Source organism: Aotus nancymaae, unplaced genomic scaffold (genome assembly GCF_030222135.1).
Source record: "Aotus nancymaae isolate 86718 unplaced genomic scaffold, 86718_ANA_hifiasm-v0.15.2.pri h1tg000067l, whole genome shotgun sequence".
Lineage (NCBI taxonomy): Eukaryota > Metazoa > Chordata > Mammalia > Primates > Aotidae > Aotus > Aotus nancymaae.
The window spans coordinates 19,255,810-19,271,263 of NW_026988482.1; the positions used below are offsets into that span (position 1 = coordinate 19,255,810).

Genomic DNA, 15,454 nt, shown 5'->3' on the forward strand with positions numbered 1-15,454 from the left:
TATACAGTACTTCCTCAATGTCCACAGAGGATTAGTTCCAGGACTTCTCTCAATACCAAATCTGTGATTCAGTTCCTTACATAAAATGACATTGTATTTACATATAACCTATGCACATCCTTCTGTATACTTTAAATCATCTCTAGATTACTTATAATACCTCATGCAATGTAAATGATTGTTACATTGGTTTTTAATTTTGCATTTTTTATTCATTGCTTTTTTTCCAAATATTTCTGATACCCAGTTGGTTGAATCTGTGGATGCAGAACCCACAGACATGGAGGGACGACTGCATTTGATTTTGGAATTTCCTATGCTACTAAGTTCTTCTCATTCCTGTTCTACATATTGCTCAACAGTTGTGGGTCATAAAAGTTTCTGAATTCCTAGGCCTATAACCAACTTTAACACCATCTGTCCTTAAAGTGGGCCAAAGGCAGTGGGTACCTGGTGGCAGGAACAGCCTTTGCAAAGCCAGTGGGCTCCAGCTTCAGACCAGAGGCCAGACTCTTGAACTTTTATCTTGTTTTACTAACATCCTAGTAGCAATGTTTATTTTGAAGGCAGTAAATGTCAGAATTCTATAGAGTCTACCTTTTAATATATATTGAGGCCAGGCCCAGTGGCTCACACCTGTAATCCCTACACTTTAGGAGGCTGAGGTGGGAGGATCACTTTAGGCCAGGAGTTCAAGGCCTACCTGGGCAACATAGGGAGACTCTATCTCTATTTTATAAAAAAATGAGCTGGGCATGGTGATGCACACACCTGTAGTCCCAGCTACTCCTGAGGCTGCAGTAGGAACATCACTTGAGCCCAGGAGGTCAAGACTGCAGTGAGCCATGTCCATATCACTACACTCCTGCCTGGGTAACAGAGTGAGACTCTGACTCAGAGTGTGTGTGTGTGTGTGTGTGTGCGCGCGCGCACGTGTGTGTGTAATGAGGTTTTTACTTAACAAATCTGTTTAATGTTTGTAATTGACTAGGCATTGTTCTAACTGCTTTACAAATATTGGCACATTTAATTTTCATGAGAACTCTGAGGAGATGCTATTTCATTTTACAGATGAGGAAACTGAGACATAAAGTGAGGCATAAAGTGAACATGGAATGAGCCTGAAATGCTTATGATAACTTTTTATAAATTCTGCTAGTCTTAAACTGATTTCCCTTTTATTAAGGGTAATTACAAGGAGAAAGAAACAAGGAAAATTTCTGTATCTTTTACAACTCTTTCACTTAAATTCTGTTTTCTAAAAGCTCCTCAGAGTACTCCACCTGAGCTGCTCATCCAAACTGTCATATTAGTCACACTCTATGCTTCATGCCTACCATTCTTTGATGCATTGTATTCGAATTCTCCAGGTCCTTCTTTAAACACACAGAAAGCAAAGAGTAATGGAAGATATCTGCCCTTGATTTGGAATTTCCTACCCTACTAAGGGAGAAACACAAGTAAAAAGCTGAACAGTGTGTTTGTATACAGGTAGGAACACTTTACCCCTCAAAGTGTAAGAACAGTGGCAGGAAAGATTCCTTGATGGGTGATCTTTGCACTGAATCTTGAAGGGGAAATATATAGTTCACCAGGAAGACAAGCAAAGGAAGACTTTCCAGGACTGTTAGGTACAGAAGCACAAGCATGACAAAAGTATATGAAATCTGGGGAACCTCAGTAGTAGTCCAGTGTGGCTTAAGTGCAGGCTATGTGTGGTGATAAGAGATAATTTTCAAAAAAGAGAAAATAATGGGAGTCATAGATGAACATGTATTAAAGATTATATTCTCTCATCAGGCAGATTTTATAACCATTGGTTCAAAGGATAATTCTAACAACAAACATTCTAGACTAGGAATGAAATGTATGTGGAAATGGAGGCAAAAACTGGCTTATTTCACGGTGGAAATGAGAAATCAATTAAACTTTTTTTTTTTTTTTTTTTTTGGCAACAGTGTCTCACTCAGTTATCCAGGCTGGAGTGCAATGGTACAATTTCCACTCACTGCAACCTCCACCTCCCAGGTTCACGCGATTCTCCTGCCTCAGCCTCCCAACTAGCTGGGATTGCAGGCACCTGCCATCATGCCTGGCTAATTTTTGTATTTTTGTAGAGATGGGGTTTCACCATGTTACCCAGACTAGCTTTGAACTCCTCACCTCAGGTAATCCACCCACCTCAGCCTCCCAAAGTGCTGGGATTACAGACATGAGCCACGGTGCCCAGCTGGGAAGCCAATTAAACTTCTATTGGACAGAATTTGGATGTCTATGGACCATTATTTTGGTTGCTGTCACTTATCTGTAATTTACAGAGCTGTAAAGTAACTCCCATAGAATTAGAGTCAGATAATTCGTTAGGGTGACTTCTGTTCAGTCTTCCATCAAAGCACAACTTTTACCCTACAGTGGCAGTAAGAGAAAACTAGCTAAATTTTCAGAGGCCACATCAGACAGAGTCACAGATACCACACTAGAGTTTGGACTTCTGTTTTAGTGTTTGAGCAAAAGAAGTTCAAGAAGGGTCAAACTGAGGAGTGCGAGGATCCCCTTTGATTGGAGAGGCATGGCCTGACAAGGAGCTGGAAGTTTGATTGGAATAGGTCATGAATGGATTCAGAGGCATAATGCAGTAGGTCAGTCAAGAAAGTCTGAGGGCCAGAGCCACGGTAATGGCAAGCAGGAGAGTGGCTGACAAACAAAACACAGTTAAGCAGATTTAGTGAATGCAGATGTGAGGGATGAAGTAGATAGAAGGCTGTCTCTGATGGTTTCTAGGTTTCTGGCAGGCGCATGGTGGCGCATCCACGAATGTGAAAGAAGCAAGCTTGTGAGGAGCGATGAGCTGTTTTGCCCATCTGAGTGTGAGGTACCTGTGGAATACCCAGGTAAATACAGCAGGAAGGCAGTTAGACAGGGGCTTCAAGGAGACTTGGTGTGGAGTTAGAAGCCACTGGCTGTCAGTGGTCTTGGCGAGCAGGCAAGGCGTGAGGAGCAGCAGCTGGGAGAATGAGCCCTGAGCAGTTCCGCGAGGCTCAGCCTAGTGGAAGGTAAACGGAGGCCTGTGATGTGATCAGCCCCACTACAGTCCCTCGCAATGAAACCGGTCTTGGACACTGCCACCCTCAGGGCGCCGCGAGAGGCCCTCCAGAAAGACGCTAGCAAGGAACTCGCAGCTCTCCAGCCCGTTGGATCCCGAAGCAGCAGTCCGGGCCCCAGCCACTCGGCCCACCTCCGCTTCCGCGCCCCACTTCCGCTTCCGGCCCTAGACTGTGGTGACTAGCGGTGTGGCCTGGGTCGGAAGGCAGTAGGTGCTGGAGGCGGAGGCGGGTGCAGTCTTTGCGCGGCGGTGGGTTCCTGCGAGCTGGTGCGGAGGAGCCCCGGCGGGCCGGCCCCGGGGCACATGCAACGACCTCCACCCCTGGGCCGCACGAGGGCCCCGGGTCCTGAAGGCAATGTGAGAAGCCTGCGGAAACGGCAGGCGCCAGGGTCAGGCGCAGCGAGAGGCTGCGGCCCTGAGGCCGGGGGGCGCAGGGAAAATAGGCGAAAGAGGAGAATGGTGGCCCAGGCCACCTCTGGGAAAGACAAGGTGGAAAAAGACAAGTCGGTTGCGGCATCAGGGGCTGAAAAGGCCGCAAGGCGTCGAGTGGAGCGGCCCAGGGGCCAGGTGAGCCCGTCAGACCGGCGAGGCATACAAGCAGCAAAGGAGGCTGAACTCCGCTTGCAAACGGAAAGACACAGTAAGAAAGCACCCACGATCACTTAGGTTTAGCCTTTGCACCTCAGCGTGCTCCACGTTTGTTTTACCGCTAGTCTTTAACTGGAATCTGCATGGTTATTTCTGAAACACATGCTTGACCAGGAAACGGGAAAAATGGGTTTTCTTAAAAGGGTGTTCCCCATTAAAAGTCCTTGGTCAGAATTACGTTAGGAGGAATTCTTATGGTACATTTTGGCTAGTATGAGATGACGATGCTGTAAGGGTTATTCAGTTGCCTTAGAATTTATACAGGTTTATATGTAATTCCTTAACAGAAATTAAGGTTTTCATTTAAAAACAAACGCGTGTTTACATACAGCTCTGAAGGGAAATAAAAATGATAGCCTCACGGTTTTTAATTTCAGTGGTATTGCATTTTCATCCTCAATATAAAATCTTTTCTGGTATGTTTTATTGTTTTGATCAGCCAAGGAAAAAAGAAAAGTTACTGAAGCCTCAAGTGATGATCCTCAGCCAGGGATTGACCTGATAAGAAAGGAATCATTAACCAGTTTGGAATCTTTTCAAACAGTGGAATGCTTGCAGTCTTTGGGTAAGGAAGGTATAGTGGAAGGCATTAAAAGAAGAATTCGAAATAAAAAACTTAAAAGCTTAGAAAACCCACTTCTCAAAATAACAGAAAATGAGACTACACAAAATATTAAGGTTGAATTCCAAGATGAACTGTACAAGAATACTCCAAAATATTCTTGTAACATCTTGTCACCTGAAGTAGAAAATAATTCCATTTTGAAATTGCATGATTGCAATTGTTTCCCCCATTCCAAGGGTTGTAATGATGAAAACAACCTGCCATATAAGCCTGATGGTGGATGTATGCATGTAGCAGAAAATTCCTCAAAGTTAAAGAAAGAAAACCTTAGGAGTCTTGCAGAGAAGAGTGACACAAATAGTATTCCTCGGCTTTTACAAACCCAAGAAAGTGTAATGGGAGTAAATAAGTTACTACTAGAAGAGAGTGATTTATGCCAAAGTAAAACCAATGACTTGCTTTCCTGCCTTCAACGTGAAAAAAATAAATACTCAATAGAGGAGAGCAGTGTTGGGCGAAAATCCAGGAAAAGAATGAAGTCTGAAAAAGCAGGTGAAACAGTTACTGAGATGAACTTTTCTGAGTATAACAAGTCTGAGTCGATGTTGGAAGAAAATAAAATGATTGCTGATGGGAAAGAAGCAGATACTAAAAGTCCTTTAAATGTTTTGATAAAAGTAAGCCATAATACAGTCTCTCTGATGGATCATTTATTAAGTGTCCCAGAAATGGTAGGAAAAGAAACAAGTCCTGAACATCATGTAAATGCTGTTTGTCAGAAAACCATTGAACCACTTTTGAAAGAAGAAACAGAGTATGCTTCAGAGCCCTTAGGATATGAAAGCATGGCACAGACAGAGGATTTTAAATCGATGAAAAGCTCCATAGGGAAATCACCTAGTAAGTACCATATTGAAAAGAGATCTTCACGGGAAGAGTTGAGAAGGGAATCTGAAGAATTGAAGTTAAGCTGTCAGAGAACAATACCTATGACTGGTAAAAGAATTTGGCCTTATTATTCATGTGCTAGAATATCTGCCTGGTGTTCGAAAAAGGCTTCCTTGCCAGAATCAAGTTACTTTCTTCCTGGGTCTCAGAAAAGTTGTAGGCAGGATGATGTTCTTAAACACCAAACAAACCAGACCCACTTAACTGACTCCAAATTATTATTACAAAGTTCCTTAACAGAAACAAACACTGAATCTTCAAGTAAAGAAAAACTAGATTCTAATTCGAATTGTTTGTCTTCAGTTTCTGCAATAGAACCTACTTTAATGGTTATGAAGGAACCTATAATCAAGGATGATAAAAAGATAAAATCAGAGGAACTGAGCAGAAGTGGGTCAGAGATAATTTCTAACACTACTGAAGATACTCAATTAACCAGTGAGACTCAAATCTTAACAGGAAATAAAAAAAAAGGTAGAGGAAATTTAACAAAACTAAATTTGACAGCGACTTCCAAAGATGGTCAGGAAGCAAATAACTCTACAGGCAAAACTATTCATCGAAAAGCATGCATTGCTAAACAAACACTTGTAGTTCCAGACTTGGTTAAAATATTGAACACAGGAAGGCTAACTAATTTTAAAATTCCTTTACTTAAGAATAAAACAGAAAAAGGAAAAGAAATAAATGCCAAGTCATCAGAGAGAGAAGCTTACAGTCCTCTAGAACTTCTGGACAATTTATCTGGAGCGGAGGTAAGACAGAATAGGAGTAAAGAAAATGTCTCCATGACAACATTAGGACCTCAAACTTTGAGCATACGAAATAGCGTAACTCCAGCACAAGCTAGTTCTGATTCATTCTACAGTAAGAATTCCTGTAGTATTTATCCAAGGTTTACAAAGCAAGGTAACAATAACAAACCATCTAATCACATCTCTGAACGAGGCAATATTGTGTCTAATAAAGAAGTTGCTTCTCTCACAGTTGAAAATAATGCTTTTTCTTGTGATCCTGGGTATGTACAGAAATATCCTTCCTTCAGCTGTAATGAACAAGAAACATTCCAACCAGTTTCCAGTGAAGTTAGTGGTAGAAAAATAACTAAGAATTTTTCAGAAATCAAAGTAGCATTTCCAGATATTCTTAAAGCATATGAAGATGATGTCCTCTTAATTGATGTAATTCAAGATGACCCAGACCTCTTTGGAGCCTCCAATGAAGGAGAGCTCTCATTTACTTCAGAGGTCCCCAGGATAAGCCAGGAGCCCAATGTTGCTGGAGAGCACCAATCAACAGACTTCAAGTACATGGAAACTCCAGTAAAAAAAGAACCAAGTGATGACTTGAGGTATGCATGTTCAAGTATGCCTTTTAGTGTAGATTGTTTGGTGTTAGAAAAGCAGTTTCTACTCTTAGGTTTCACTAATGTGTTCAGTGATCATTGAAGCTCCATTATTTTTTAACTCATTTATTAAATGTATTTATTACTGCTGATACCTGGAAATGTCATTATGCTAAAACTTAGAGTCAAAATAATGAATTATATATATCTTGGAAGATAGAAAAGATTAGCTTTTCAGAATTTAAAATTATGGTTCATAAAAGGACTTTTTGAATGATAGAGATTGCTTCTTTCAAAAGTCAATTAAGTTTACTTTCAAATGTTCTTTAATTATTATAAATAGGCAGATAAACTTTTATTTCAGCCAGGCTACTTATTAAGATCAGTGCTACCTATTTTAATCCATTTTCTGTGGCTTCCTTGTTTGATTAATAGTTCATTTTTCAGGGGACAGAGAAGCCTTGGAAATTTTCATTCGAAGCAATTAGGGCTTGAAAGTAGAATCAAAAGTTAAACTAATTTTCAGAGATAAGCAGCATAAATTTTTTTTATTGTTTTACTTTTAAGGCAATGGTTTTAAATAATGATTTTTTTCCCCAAATAGAACTGTTTGCCCAATGCAACTTTAAATGGGGTCAAGTAGTAAACGTCATGCTCAGGAACTTAATCTATTCTGGTTGGCCCCAATTTGATTTAATATTATGTCATATTTTACTTAACTTTTGTAATTCCTCAAGCTGTTATTTATATGTTATACTACTTGAATATCCTAATATTTTGTGAACAGACTCAAAAAAATGAAAACACTTTTCATTAGGATTCAGTGGTGTGTGACTTAAGTTTCTCTGGCATTTATTTTTAATTACCTTTGTGGCATCATAACTCTTCTTGATGTTCTTATTGTTGCAAGAACTTGTAATTTATCACCAAATAGAATGCTTTCTATGTGCCAAATGGCGAACCAAGAGTTTTATTGATTTTTTTAACCATGTAATGAGGTAGCATGGTAATCTGCCTATTTTGAAGATGGAAAAAAATGAAGATAAGCTTGTCACTTACCCAAGATCACACTCCTACTAACAGAATCTGGATGTGAACCAAGGCCTATCTTACTCTAAACCTGTGGTTAAGAGCTTCGTCTTTGTAGTCTGACCTTGGTTTTTGAATCTTGTTGTTACCACCTGATAACTTTGTGACCTTTTAGGCAAATTATTTCATCTTTCTGTAAAAAGGGGAAGTCCTTGCCTCAGGGTTGTGAGGATTAAATCAAATAATGAATAGAAAAGGTTTTAGCATTTTTTTTTTTTGCATTTTTTCCTTTGTTTTTATTTTTTCCTTTAGTTTTTATTTTTTTATTTTTTTATTTATTTATTTTTTTTTTAATTGCATTTTAGGTTTTGGGGTACATGTGAATAACATGCAAGGTTGTTGCACAGGTGCACACGTGGCAGTATGATTTGCTGCCTCCCTCCCCTTCACCTATATCTGGCATTTCTCCCCATGCTATCCCTCCCCAACTCCCCACCCCCCTACTATCCCCCCTCCCCCCCCCAACAGACCCCCGTGTATAGTGCTCCCCTCCATGTGTCCATATGTTCTCCTTGTTCAACACCCGCCTATGAGTGAGAACATGTGGTGTTTGATTTTGTGTTCTTGTGTCAGTTTGCTGAGAATGATGTTTTCCAGGTTCATCCATGTCCCTACGAAGGATGTGAACTCCTCCTTTTTAATGGCTGCATAATATTCCATGGTGTATATGTGCCACATTTTTCCTGTCCAGTCTATCATCGATGGGCATTTGGGCTGGTTCCAGGTCTTTGCTATTGTAAACTGTGCTGCAGTGAACATTCGTGTGCATGTGTCCTTATAGTAGAACGATTTATAATCCTTTGGATATATGCCCAGTAATGGGATTGCTGGGTCAAATGGAATTTCTATTTCTAGGTCCTTGAGGAATCGCCACACTGTTTTCCACAGTGGTTGAACTAATTTACACTCCCACCAACGGTGTAAAAGTGTTCCTATTTCTCCACATCCTCTCCAGCATCTGTTTTCTCCAGATTTTTTAATGATCGCCATTCTAACTGGCGTGAGATGGTATCTCAATGTAGTTTTGATTTGCATTTCTCTGATGACCAGTGATGATGAGCATTTTTTCATATGTTTGTTGGCCTCATGTATGTCTTCTTTTGTAAAGTATCTGTTCATATCCTTCGCCCATTTTTGAATGGGCTTGTTTGTTTTTTTCTTGTAAATCTTTTTTAGTTCATTGTAAATTCTGGATATCAGCCCTTTGTCAGACAGGTAGGCTGCAAAAATTTTTTCCCATTCTGTTGGTTGCCGATTCACTCTATTGACTGTTTCTTTTGCTGTGCAAAAGCTGTGGAGTTTGATTAGGTCCCATTTGTCTATTTTGGCTTTTGTTGCCGATGCTTTTGGTGTTTTGGTCATAAAGTCCTTGCCTACGCCTATGTCCTGAATGGTTTTGCCTAGGTTTCCTTCTAGTGTTTTTATGGTGTTACGTCTTATGTTTAAGTCTTTAATCCATCTGGAGTCAATTTTACTGTAAGGTGTCAGGAAGGGGTCCAGTTTCTGCTTTCTGCATATGGCTAGCCAGTTTTCCCAACACCACTTATTGAACATGGAATCCTTTCCCCATTGATTGTTTTTTTCAGGTTTGTCAAAGATCAGGTGGTTGTAGATATGTTGTGTCGCCTCCGACGCCTCTGTTCTGTTCCATTGGTCTATATCTCTGTTTTGGTACCAGTACCATGCTGTTTTGATTACTGTAGCCTTGTAGTAGAGTTTGATGTCCGGTAGTGTCATGCCTCCCGCTTTGTTCTTTTTGCTTAGAATTGACTTGGCTATGCGGGCTCTCTTTTGGTTCCATATGAAGTTTAAGGTGGTTTTTTCCAGTTCTGTGAGGAAGGTCATTGGTAGCTTGATGGGGATAGCGTTGAATCTGTAAATTACTTTGGGCAGTATGGCCATTTTCACGATATTAATTCTTCCTAACCATGAACATGGAATGTTTCTCCATCTGTTTGTGTCCTCTCTTATTTCGTTGAGCAGTGATTTGTAGTTCTCCTTGAAGAGGTCCTTTACGTTCCTTGTTAGTTGTATTCCTAGGTGTTTTATTCTCTTTGTAGCAATTGTGAATGGCAGTTCGTTCTTGGTTTGGCTCTCTTTAAGTCTGTTATTGGTGTATAGGAATGCTTGTGATTTTTGCACATTGATTTTGTATCCTGAGACTTTGCTGAAGTTGCTTATCAGTTTCAGGAGATTTTGGGCTGAGGCGATAGGGTCTTCTAGATATACAATCATGTCATCTGCAAATAGAGACAATTTGACTTCCTCCTTTCCTAATCGAATACCCTTTATTTCTTTTTCTTGCCTGATTGCTCTGGCTAGAACTTCCAGTACTATATTGAATAGGAGTGGTGAGAGAGGGCATCCTTGTCTAGTGCCAGATTTCAAAGGGAATGCTTCCAGTTTTTGCCCATTCAGTATGATATTGGCTGTCGGTTTGTCATAAATAGCTTTTATTATTTTGAGATACGTTCCGTCGATACCTAGTTTATCGAGGGTTTTTAGCATAAAGGGCTGTTGAATTTTGTCGAAGGCCTTCTCTGCATCAATTGAGATAATCATGTGGTTTTTGTTTTTGGTTCTGTTTATGTGGTGAATTACATTTATAGACTTGCGTATATTGAACCAGCCTTGCATCCCCGGGATGAATCCTACTTGATCATGGTGTATAAGCTTTTTGATGTGCTGTTGTAGTCGGCTTGCCAGTATTTTATTGAAGATTTTTGCATCTATGTTCATCATGGATATTGGCCTGTAGTTTTCTTTTCTTGTTGAGTCTCTGCCAGGCTTTGGTATTAGGATGATGTTGGTCTCATAAAATGATTTGGGAAGGATTCCCTCTTTTTGGATTATTTGGAATAATTTCAGTAGGAATGGTACCAGTTCCTCTTTGTATGTCTGGTAGAATTCGGCTGTGAAACCATCTGGGCCTGGGCTTTTTTTGGGTGGTAGGCTCTTAATTGCTGCCTCGACTTCAGACCTTGTTATTGGTCTATTCAGGGTTTCGACTTCTTCCTGGTTTAGGCATGGGAGGAGACTACTGTCCAGGAATTTATCCATTTCTTCCAGGTTTTCTAATTTATGTGCATAGAGTTGTTTGTAATAATCTCTGATGATGGTTTGAATTTCTGTGGCATCTGTGGTGATATCCCCTTTATCATTTTTTATTGCATCTATTTGATTATTCTCTCTTTTCTTTTTTATTAGTTTGGCTAGTGGTCTGTCTATTTTGTTGATCTTTTCAAAAAACCAGCTCCTGGATTTATTGATTTTTTGTAGGGTTTTTCGTGTCTCTATCTCCTTCATTTCTGCTTTGATCTTAGTTATTTCTTGTCTTCTGCTAGGTTTTGAGTTTTTTTGATCTTGCTCCTCTAGCTCTTTCAATTTTGATGATAGGGTGTCAATTTTAGTTCTCTCATTTCTTCTCATGTGGGCACTTATTGCTATATATTTTCCTCTAGAGACTGCTTTAAATGTGTCCCAGAGATTCTGGTATGTGGTGTCTTCATTCTCGTTGGTTTCGAAGAACATCTTTATTTCTGCCTTCATTTCAGTGTTTATCCAGTCAACATTCAGGAGAAAGTTGTTCAATTTCCATGAGGATGTGCGGTTCTGGGTTGGCTTCTGAATTCTGAGTTCTAACTTGATTGCACTGTGGTCTGAGAGATTGTTTGTTATGGTTTCTGTTCTTTTGCATTTGCTGAAGAGTGATTTACTTCCAATTATGTGGTCAATTTTAGAGTAGGTGTGATGTGGTGCTGAGAAGAATGTATATTCTGTGGATTTGGGCTGGAGAGTTCTGTAAATGTCTATTAGGTTTGCTTGTTCCAGGTCTGAGTTCAAGTCCTGGATATCCTTATTAATTTTCTGTCTCGTTGATCTGTCTAATATTGACAATGGTGTGTTGAAGTCTCCCAATATTAATGTGTGGGAGTCTATGTCTTTTTGTAAGTCTTTAAGAACTTGCCTTATGTATCTGGGTGCTCCTGTATTAGGTGCATATATATTTAGGATCGTTAGCTCTTCTTGTTGTATTGATCCTTTTACCATTATGTAATGTCCTTCTTTGTCTCTTTTGATCTTTGTTGCTTTAAAGTCTATTTTATCAGAGATGAGAATTGCAACTCCTGCTTTTTTTTGCTCTCCATTTGCTTGGTAAATCTTCCTCCATCCCTTTATTTTGAGCCTTTGTGTATCCTTGCATGTGAGGTGGGTTTCCTGGATACAGCACACTGATGGGTTTTGGCTTTTTATCCAATTTGCCAGTCTGTGTCTTTTGATTGGGGCATTTAGTCCATTTACATTTAGGGTTAGTATTGTTATGTGTGAGTTTAGTCCTGTCATTTTGATGCTAGCTGGCTGTTTTGCCCATTGGTTGATGCAGATTCTTCATTGTGTTGCTGCTCTTTACCATTTCGTGCGTTTTTGGAGTGACTGGTGCTGGTTGTTTTTTTCTATGTGTAGTGTCTCCTTCAGGAGCTCTTGTAAAGCTGGTCTGGTGGTGATGAAATCTGTGAGTACTTGCTTGTTCACAAAGGATTTTATTTTTCCTTCACTTATGAAGCTTAGTTTGGCTGGATATGAAATTCTGGGTTGAAAGTTCTTTTCTTTAAGGATGTTGAATATCGGCCCCCACTCTCTTCTGGCCTGTAGGGTTTCTGCTGAGAGATCTGCTGTGAGTCTGATGGGTTTCCCTTTGTGGGTAACCCGACCTTTCTCTCTGGCTGCCCTTAGTATTTTCTCCTTCATTTCAACCCTGGTGAATCTGATGATTATGTGCCTTGGGGTTGCTCTTCTAGAGGAATATCTTTGTGGTGTTCTCTGTATTTCCTGGACTTGAATCTTGGCCTGCCTTGCTAGGTTGGGGAAGTTTTCCTGGATAATATCCTGAAGAGTATTTTCCAGCTTGGATGCATTCTCTTCGTCACATTCAGGTACACCTATCAAACGTAGATTAGGTCTTTTCACGTAGTCCCATATTTCTTGTTGACTCTGTTCATTCCTTTTTACCTTGTTTTCTCTAATCTTCCCTTCTCGTTTTATTTCATTGAGTTGATCTTCAACTTCTGATATCCTTTCTTCTGCTTGGTCAATTCTGCTGTTGAAACTTGTACATGCTTCGCGAAGTTCTCGTGTTGTGTTTTTCAGCTCCATCAATTCATTCATATTCCTCTCTAAGTTATCCATTCTTGTTAGCATTTCATCAAGTCTTTTTTCAAGGTTCTTAGTTTCTTTGCATTGGGTTAGAACATGTTCTTTTAGCTCACAGAAGTTTCTTATTATCCATTTTCTGAAAGCTGATTCTGTCATTTCATCACACTCATTCTCCGTCCAGTCTTGTTCCCATGCTGGTGAGGAGTTATGCTGCCTTGTAGGGGGAGAGGTGTTCTGTTTTTGGGTGTTTTCATCCTTTTTGCGCTGGTTTCTTCCCATCTTTGTGGATTTATCTGCCTATTGACTTTGTAGTTGCTGTCTTTCTGATTTTGGTAATTTTAAGTCTGCAGCAGCTGAACTCATAAACCGCCTTTTCTTCTCCCCAGGTGTTCTGGCCCAGGGGTTTAGCACTTTATGTTTTTCAGCTGTGTTGCTACCGTTTTCCCTGCCCACAAGGTGGCAGTCTAGTCACACTCAGCCTGCAGAGGCTTTGCTGAGCTGCTGTGGGCTCCGCCCAGCTTCCGTGTGAGCTTCCCTGCAGTCCTGTGAGTGTAGTTAGAACTGCTTCCGCTATGCTGGCCCGCCCCTGTAGTGACGAAGTCTCTGTAGTGGCGGGTTGTCTTGGTTACGGAAAATTGCCCCGGAACTGCAGGGTGTTTCCCGATGGAGGACGCCCCTCCCCCACAGAGCTGGACCGTCCCGGGTTCAGCCGTGTTTCCAGAGGGGCCCTCTTTGTCCGGTAATCTCTTGGCTTGCCTCCTTGCCACAGCTCCCCTTGCTGGCCCAGAGGGGACACAGTCTCGTTCGCTTTGTTCAAGGAGCCGCTGCTCCCCGCCCCCCGTGCAGGCCGAGCGGCTGCTCCGATCCAACCAGCGGCGCTGGGAACCCGGGGAGCTTTACCGCCTGTGAATCTCCTGGTCTGTGGGCAGTTAAAATCTGCTGCCCTGTGTGCCGCTGCGTCAGCTGAAGCAGCGACTCTGAGATTCCTGGCACTCCCTTGCCCGGGGGTCTCCTGGCTTGGCTCCCTGCTTCAGCTCCCCTTTCTGGCTCAGAGGGAACTCTGTCTCTCTCGCTCTGCATAAGAAGCCACTGCCCCCCGCTCCAGGGCGTAGGCTGAGCGGCCACTCCGCTCAAACCTGCGGTGCTGGCGACCCGTGGGGCTTTTCCTCCTGTGAATCTCCTGGTCTGTGGGCAGTAAAAGTCTGTCTGGAAATGCGGCATCCACTCACCCTCTGCGCCTTCTCTCGGAGCTGCAATCCCGACTTCCTCCTAAGCGGCCATCTTGTGCATCCCCCCTCAGGTTTTAGCATTTTTAACTGTTATACCACACTTCCTTTGAGGAATACAAAAGAAAATTAGAGTAAATTCTGCATTCAAGAGCAAACATCTCTGTTGACTGACAAGAGGTTGACAGTGAGCTAAGCCAAAGGTAAAAAGAGATAAATGTCATGAATTAAAGTGTAGGACATTTGTTCTTCATTCTTTTTTTAAAGAATAATGGCTGATTTTGAAAAATGATACATGTTCATTAAAGTAAAAAGCAATGTTGGGGTGGGGGAGATTCCACCACCCCAAATAACAAATTAATTGCTATTTGTATGCATCATTCCAGACATTTATCTATACTTATAAGTAGATTAATATTAGATAAATTGGATCATGCCATTTTTAGTAAAAACACTAAAGATAATTTTATTTATACTTAACCAGAAGAGGCAGAGAAATGAAAGTGGAATGAAACGAATTGCTGAGTTAATATACTTCTTTTTTATTATTATTATTATTATACTTTAAGTTCTGGAGTACATGTGCAGAACATGCAGATTTGTTACATAGTTATACACATGCCATGGTGGCTTGCTGCATCCATCACCGTGTCATCTACATTAGGTATTTCTCCTAATGCTATCCCTCCCCTAGCCCCCCACTGCCTGCTAGCCCTCTCCTGGCCCCCCATCCCCCGACAGGCCCCCGTGTGTGATGTTTCCCTCCCTATGTCCATTTGTTCTCATTGTTCAACACCCACTTATGAGTGAGAACATGCAGTGTTTGGTTTTCTGTTCTTTGCCAGTTTGCTGAGAATGATGGTTTCCAGCTTTATCCATGTCCCTGCAAAAGACATGAACTCATCCTTTTTTATGGCTGCATAGTATTCCATGGTATATATGTGCCACATTTTCTTTATCCAGTCTATCATTGATGGGCATTTGGGCTGGTTCCAAGTTTTTGCTATTGTGAACAGTGCTACAATAAACATACGTGTGCATGTGTCTTTATAATAGAATAATTTATAATCCTAGTACTGGGTAATAGGATTGCTGGATCAAATGATATTTCTGGTTCTAGATCCTTGAGGAATTGCCACACTCTCTTCCATAATGGTTGAACTAATTTACACTCCCACCAAGAGTGTAAAAGCATTCTTATTTCTCCATATCCTCTCTAGCATCTGTTTTTTCCTGACTTTTTAATGATCACTGTTCTAACTGACATGAGATGGTATCTCTATGTGGTTTTGATCTGCATTTCTCTAATGACCAGTGATGATGAGCTTTTTTTCATATTTTTTTGGCTGCATAAATGTCTCCTTTTGAGAAGTGTC

At 41.0% G+C, this 15,454-nt stretch overlaps 1 protein-coding gene across 1 annotated transcript in view; it reads left to right on the forward strand.

Moving 5' to 3' along the window:
* The first annotated feature begins 3,233 nt into the window (after positions 1-3,233).
* Positions 3,234-15,454, forward strand: part of TOPAZ1 (testis and ovary specific TOPAZ 1) — a 95,149-nt gene continuing 82,928 nt past the window's right edge. The window contains exons 1-2 of the mRNA XM_012470800.2: positions 3,234-3,743; positions 4,191-6,615. Of these exons, the coding sequence (XP_012326223.2) occupies positions 3,407-3,743; positions 4,191-6,615 (2,762 nt within the window). The 5' untranslated portion in view covers positions 3,234-3,406. The remainder of the gene's footprint in view (positions 3,744-4,190; positions 6,616-15,454) is intronic.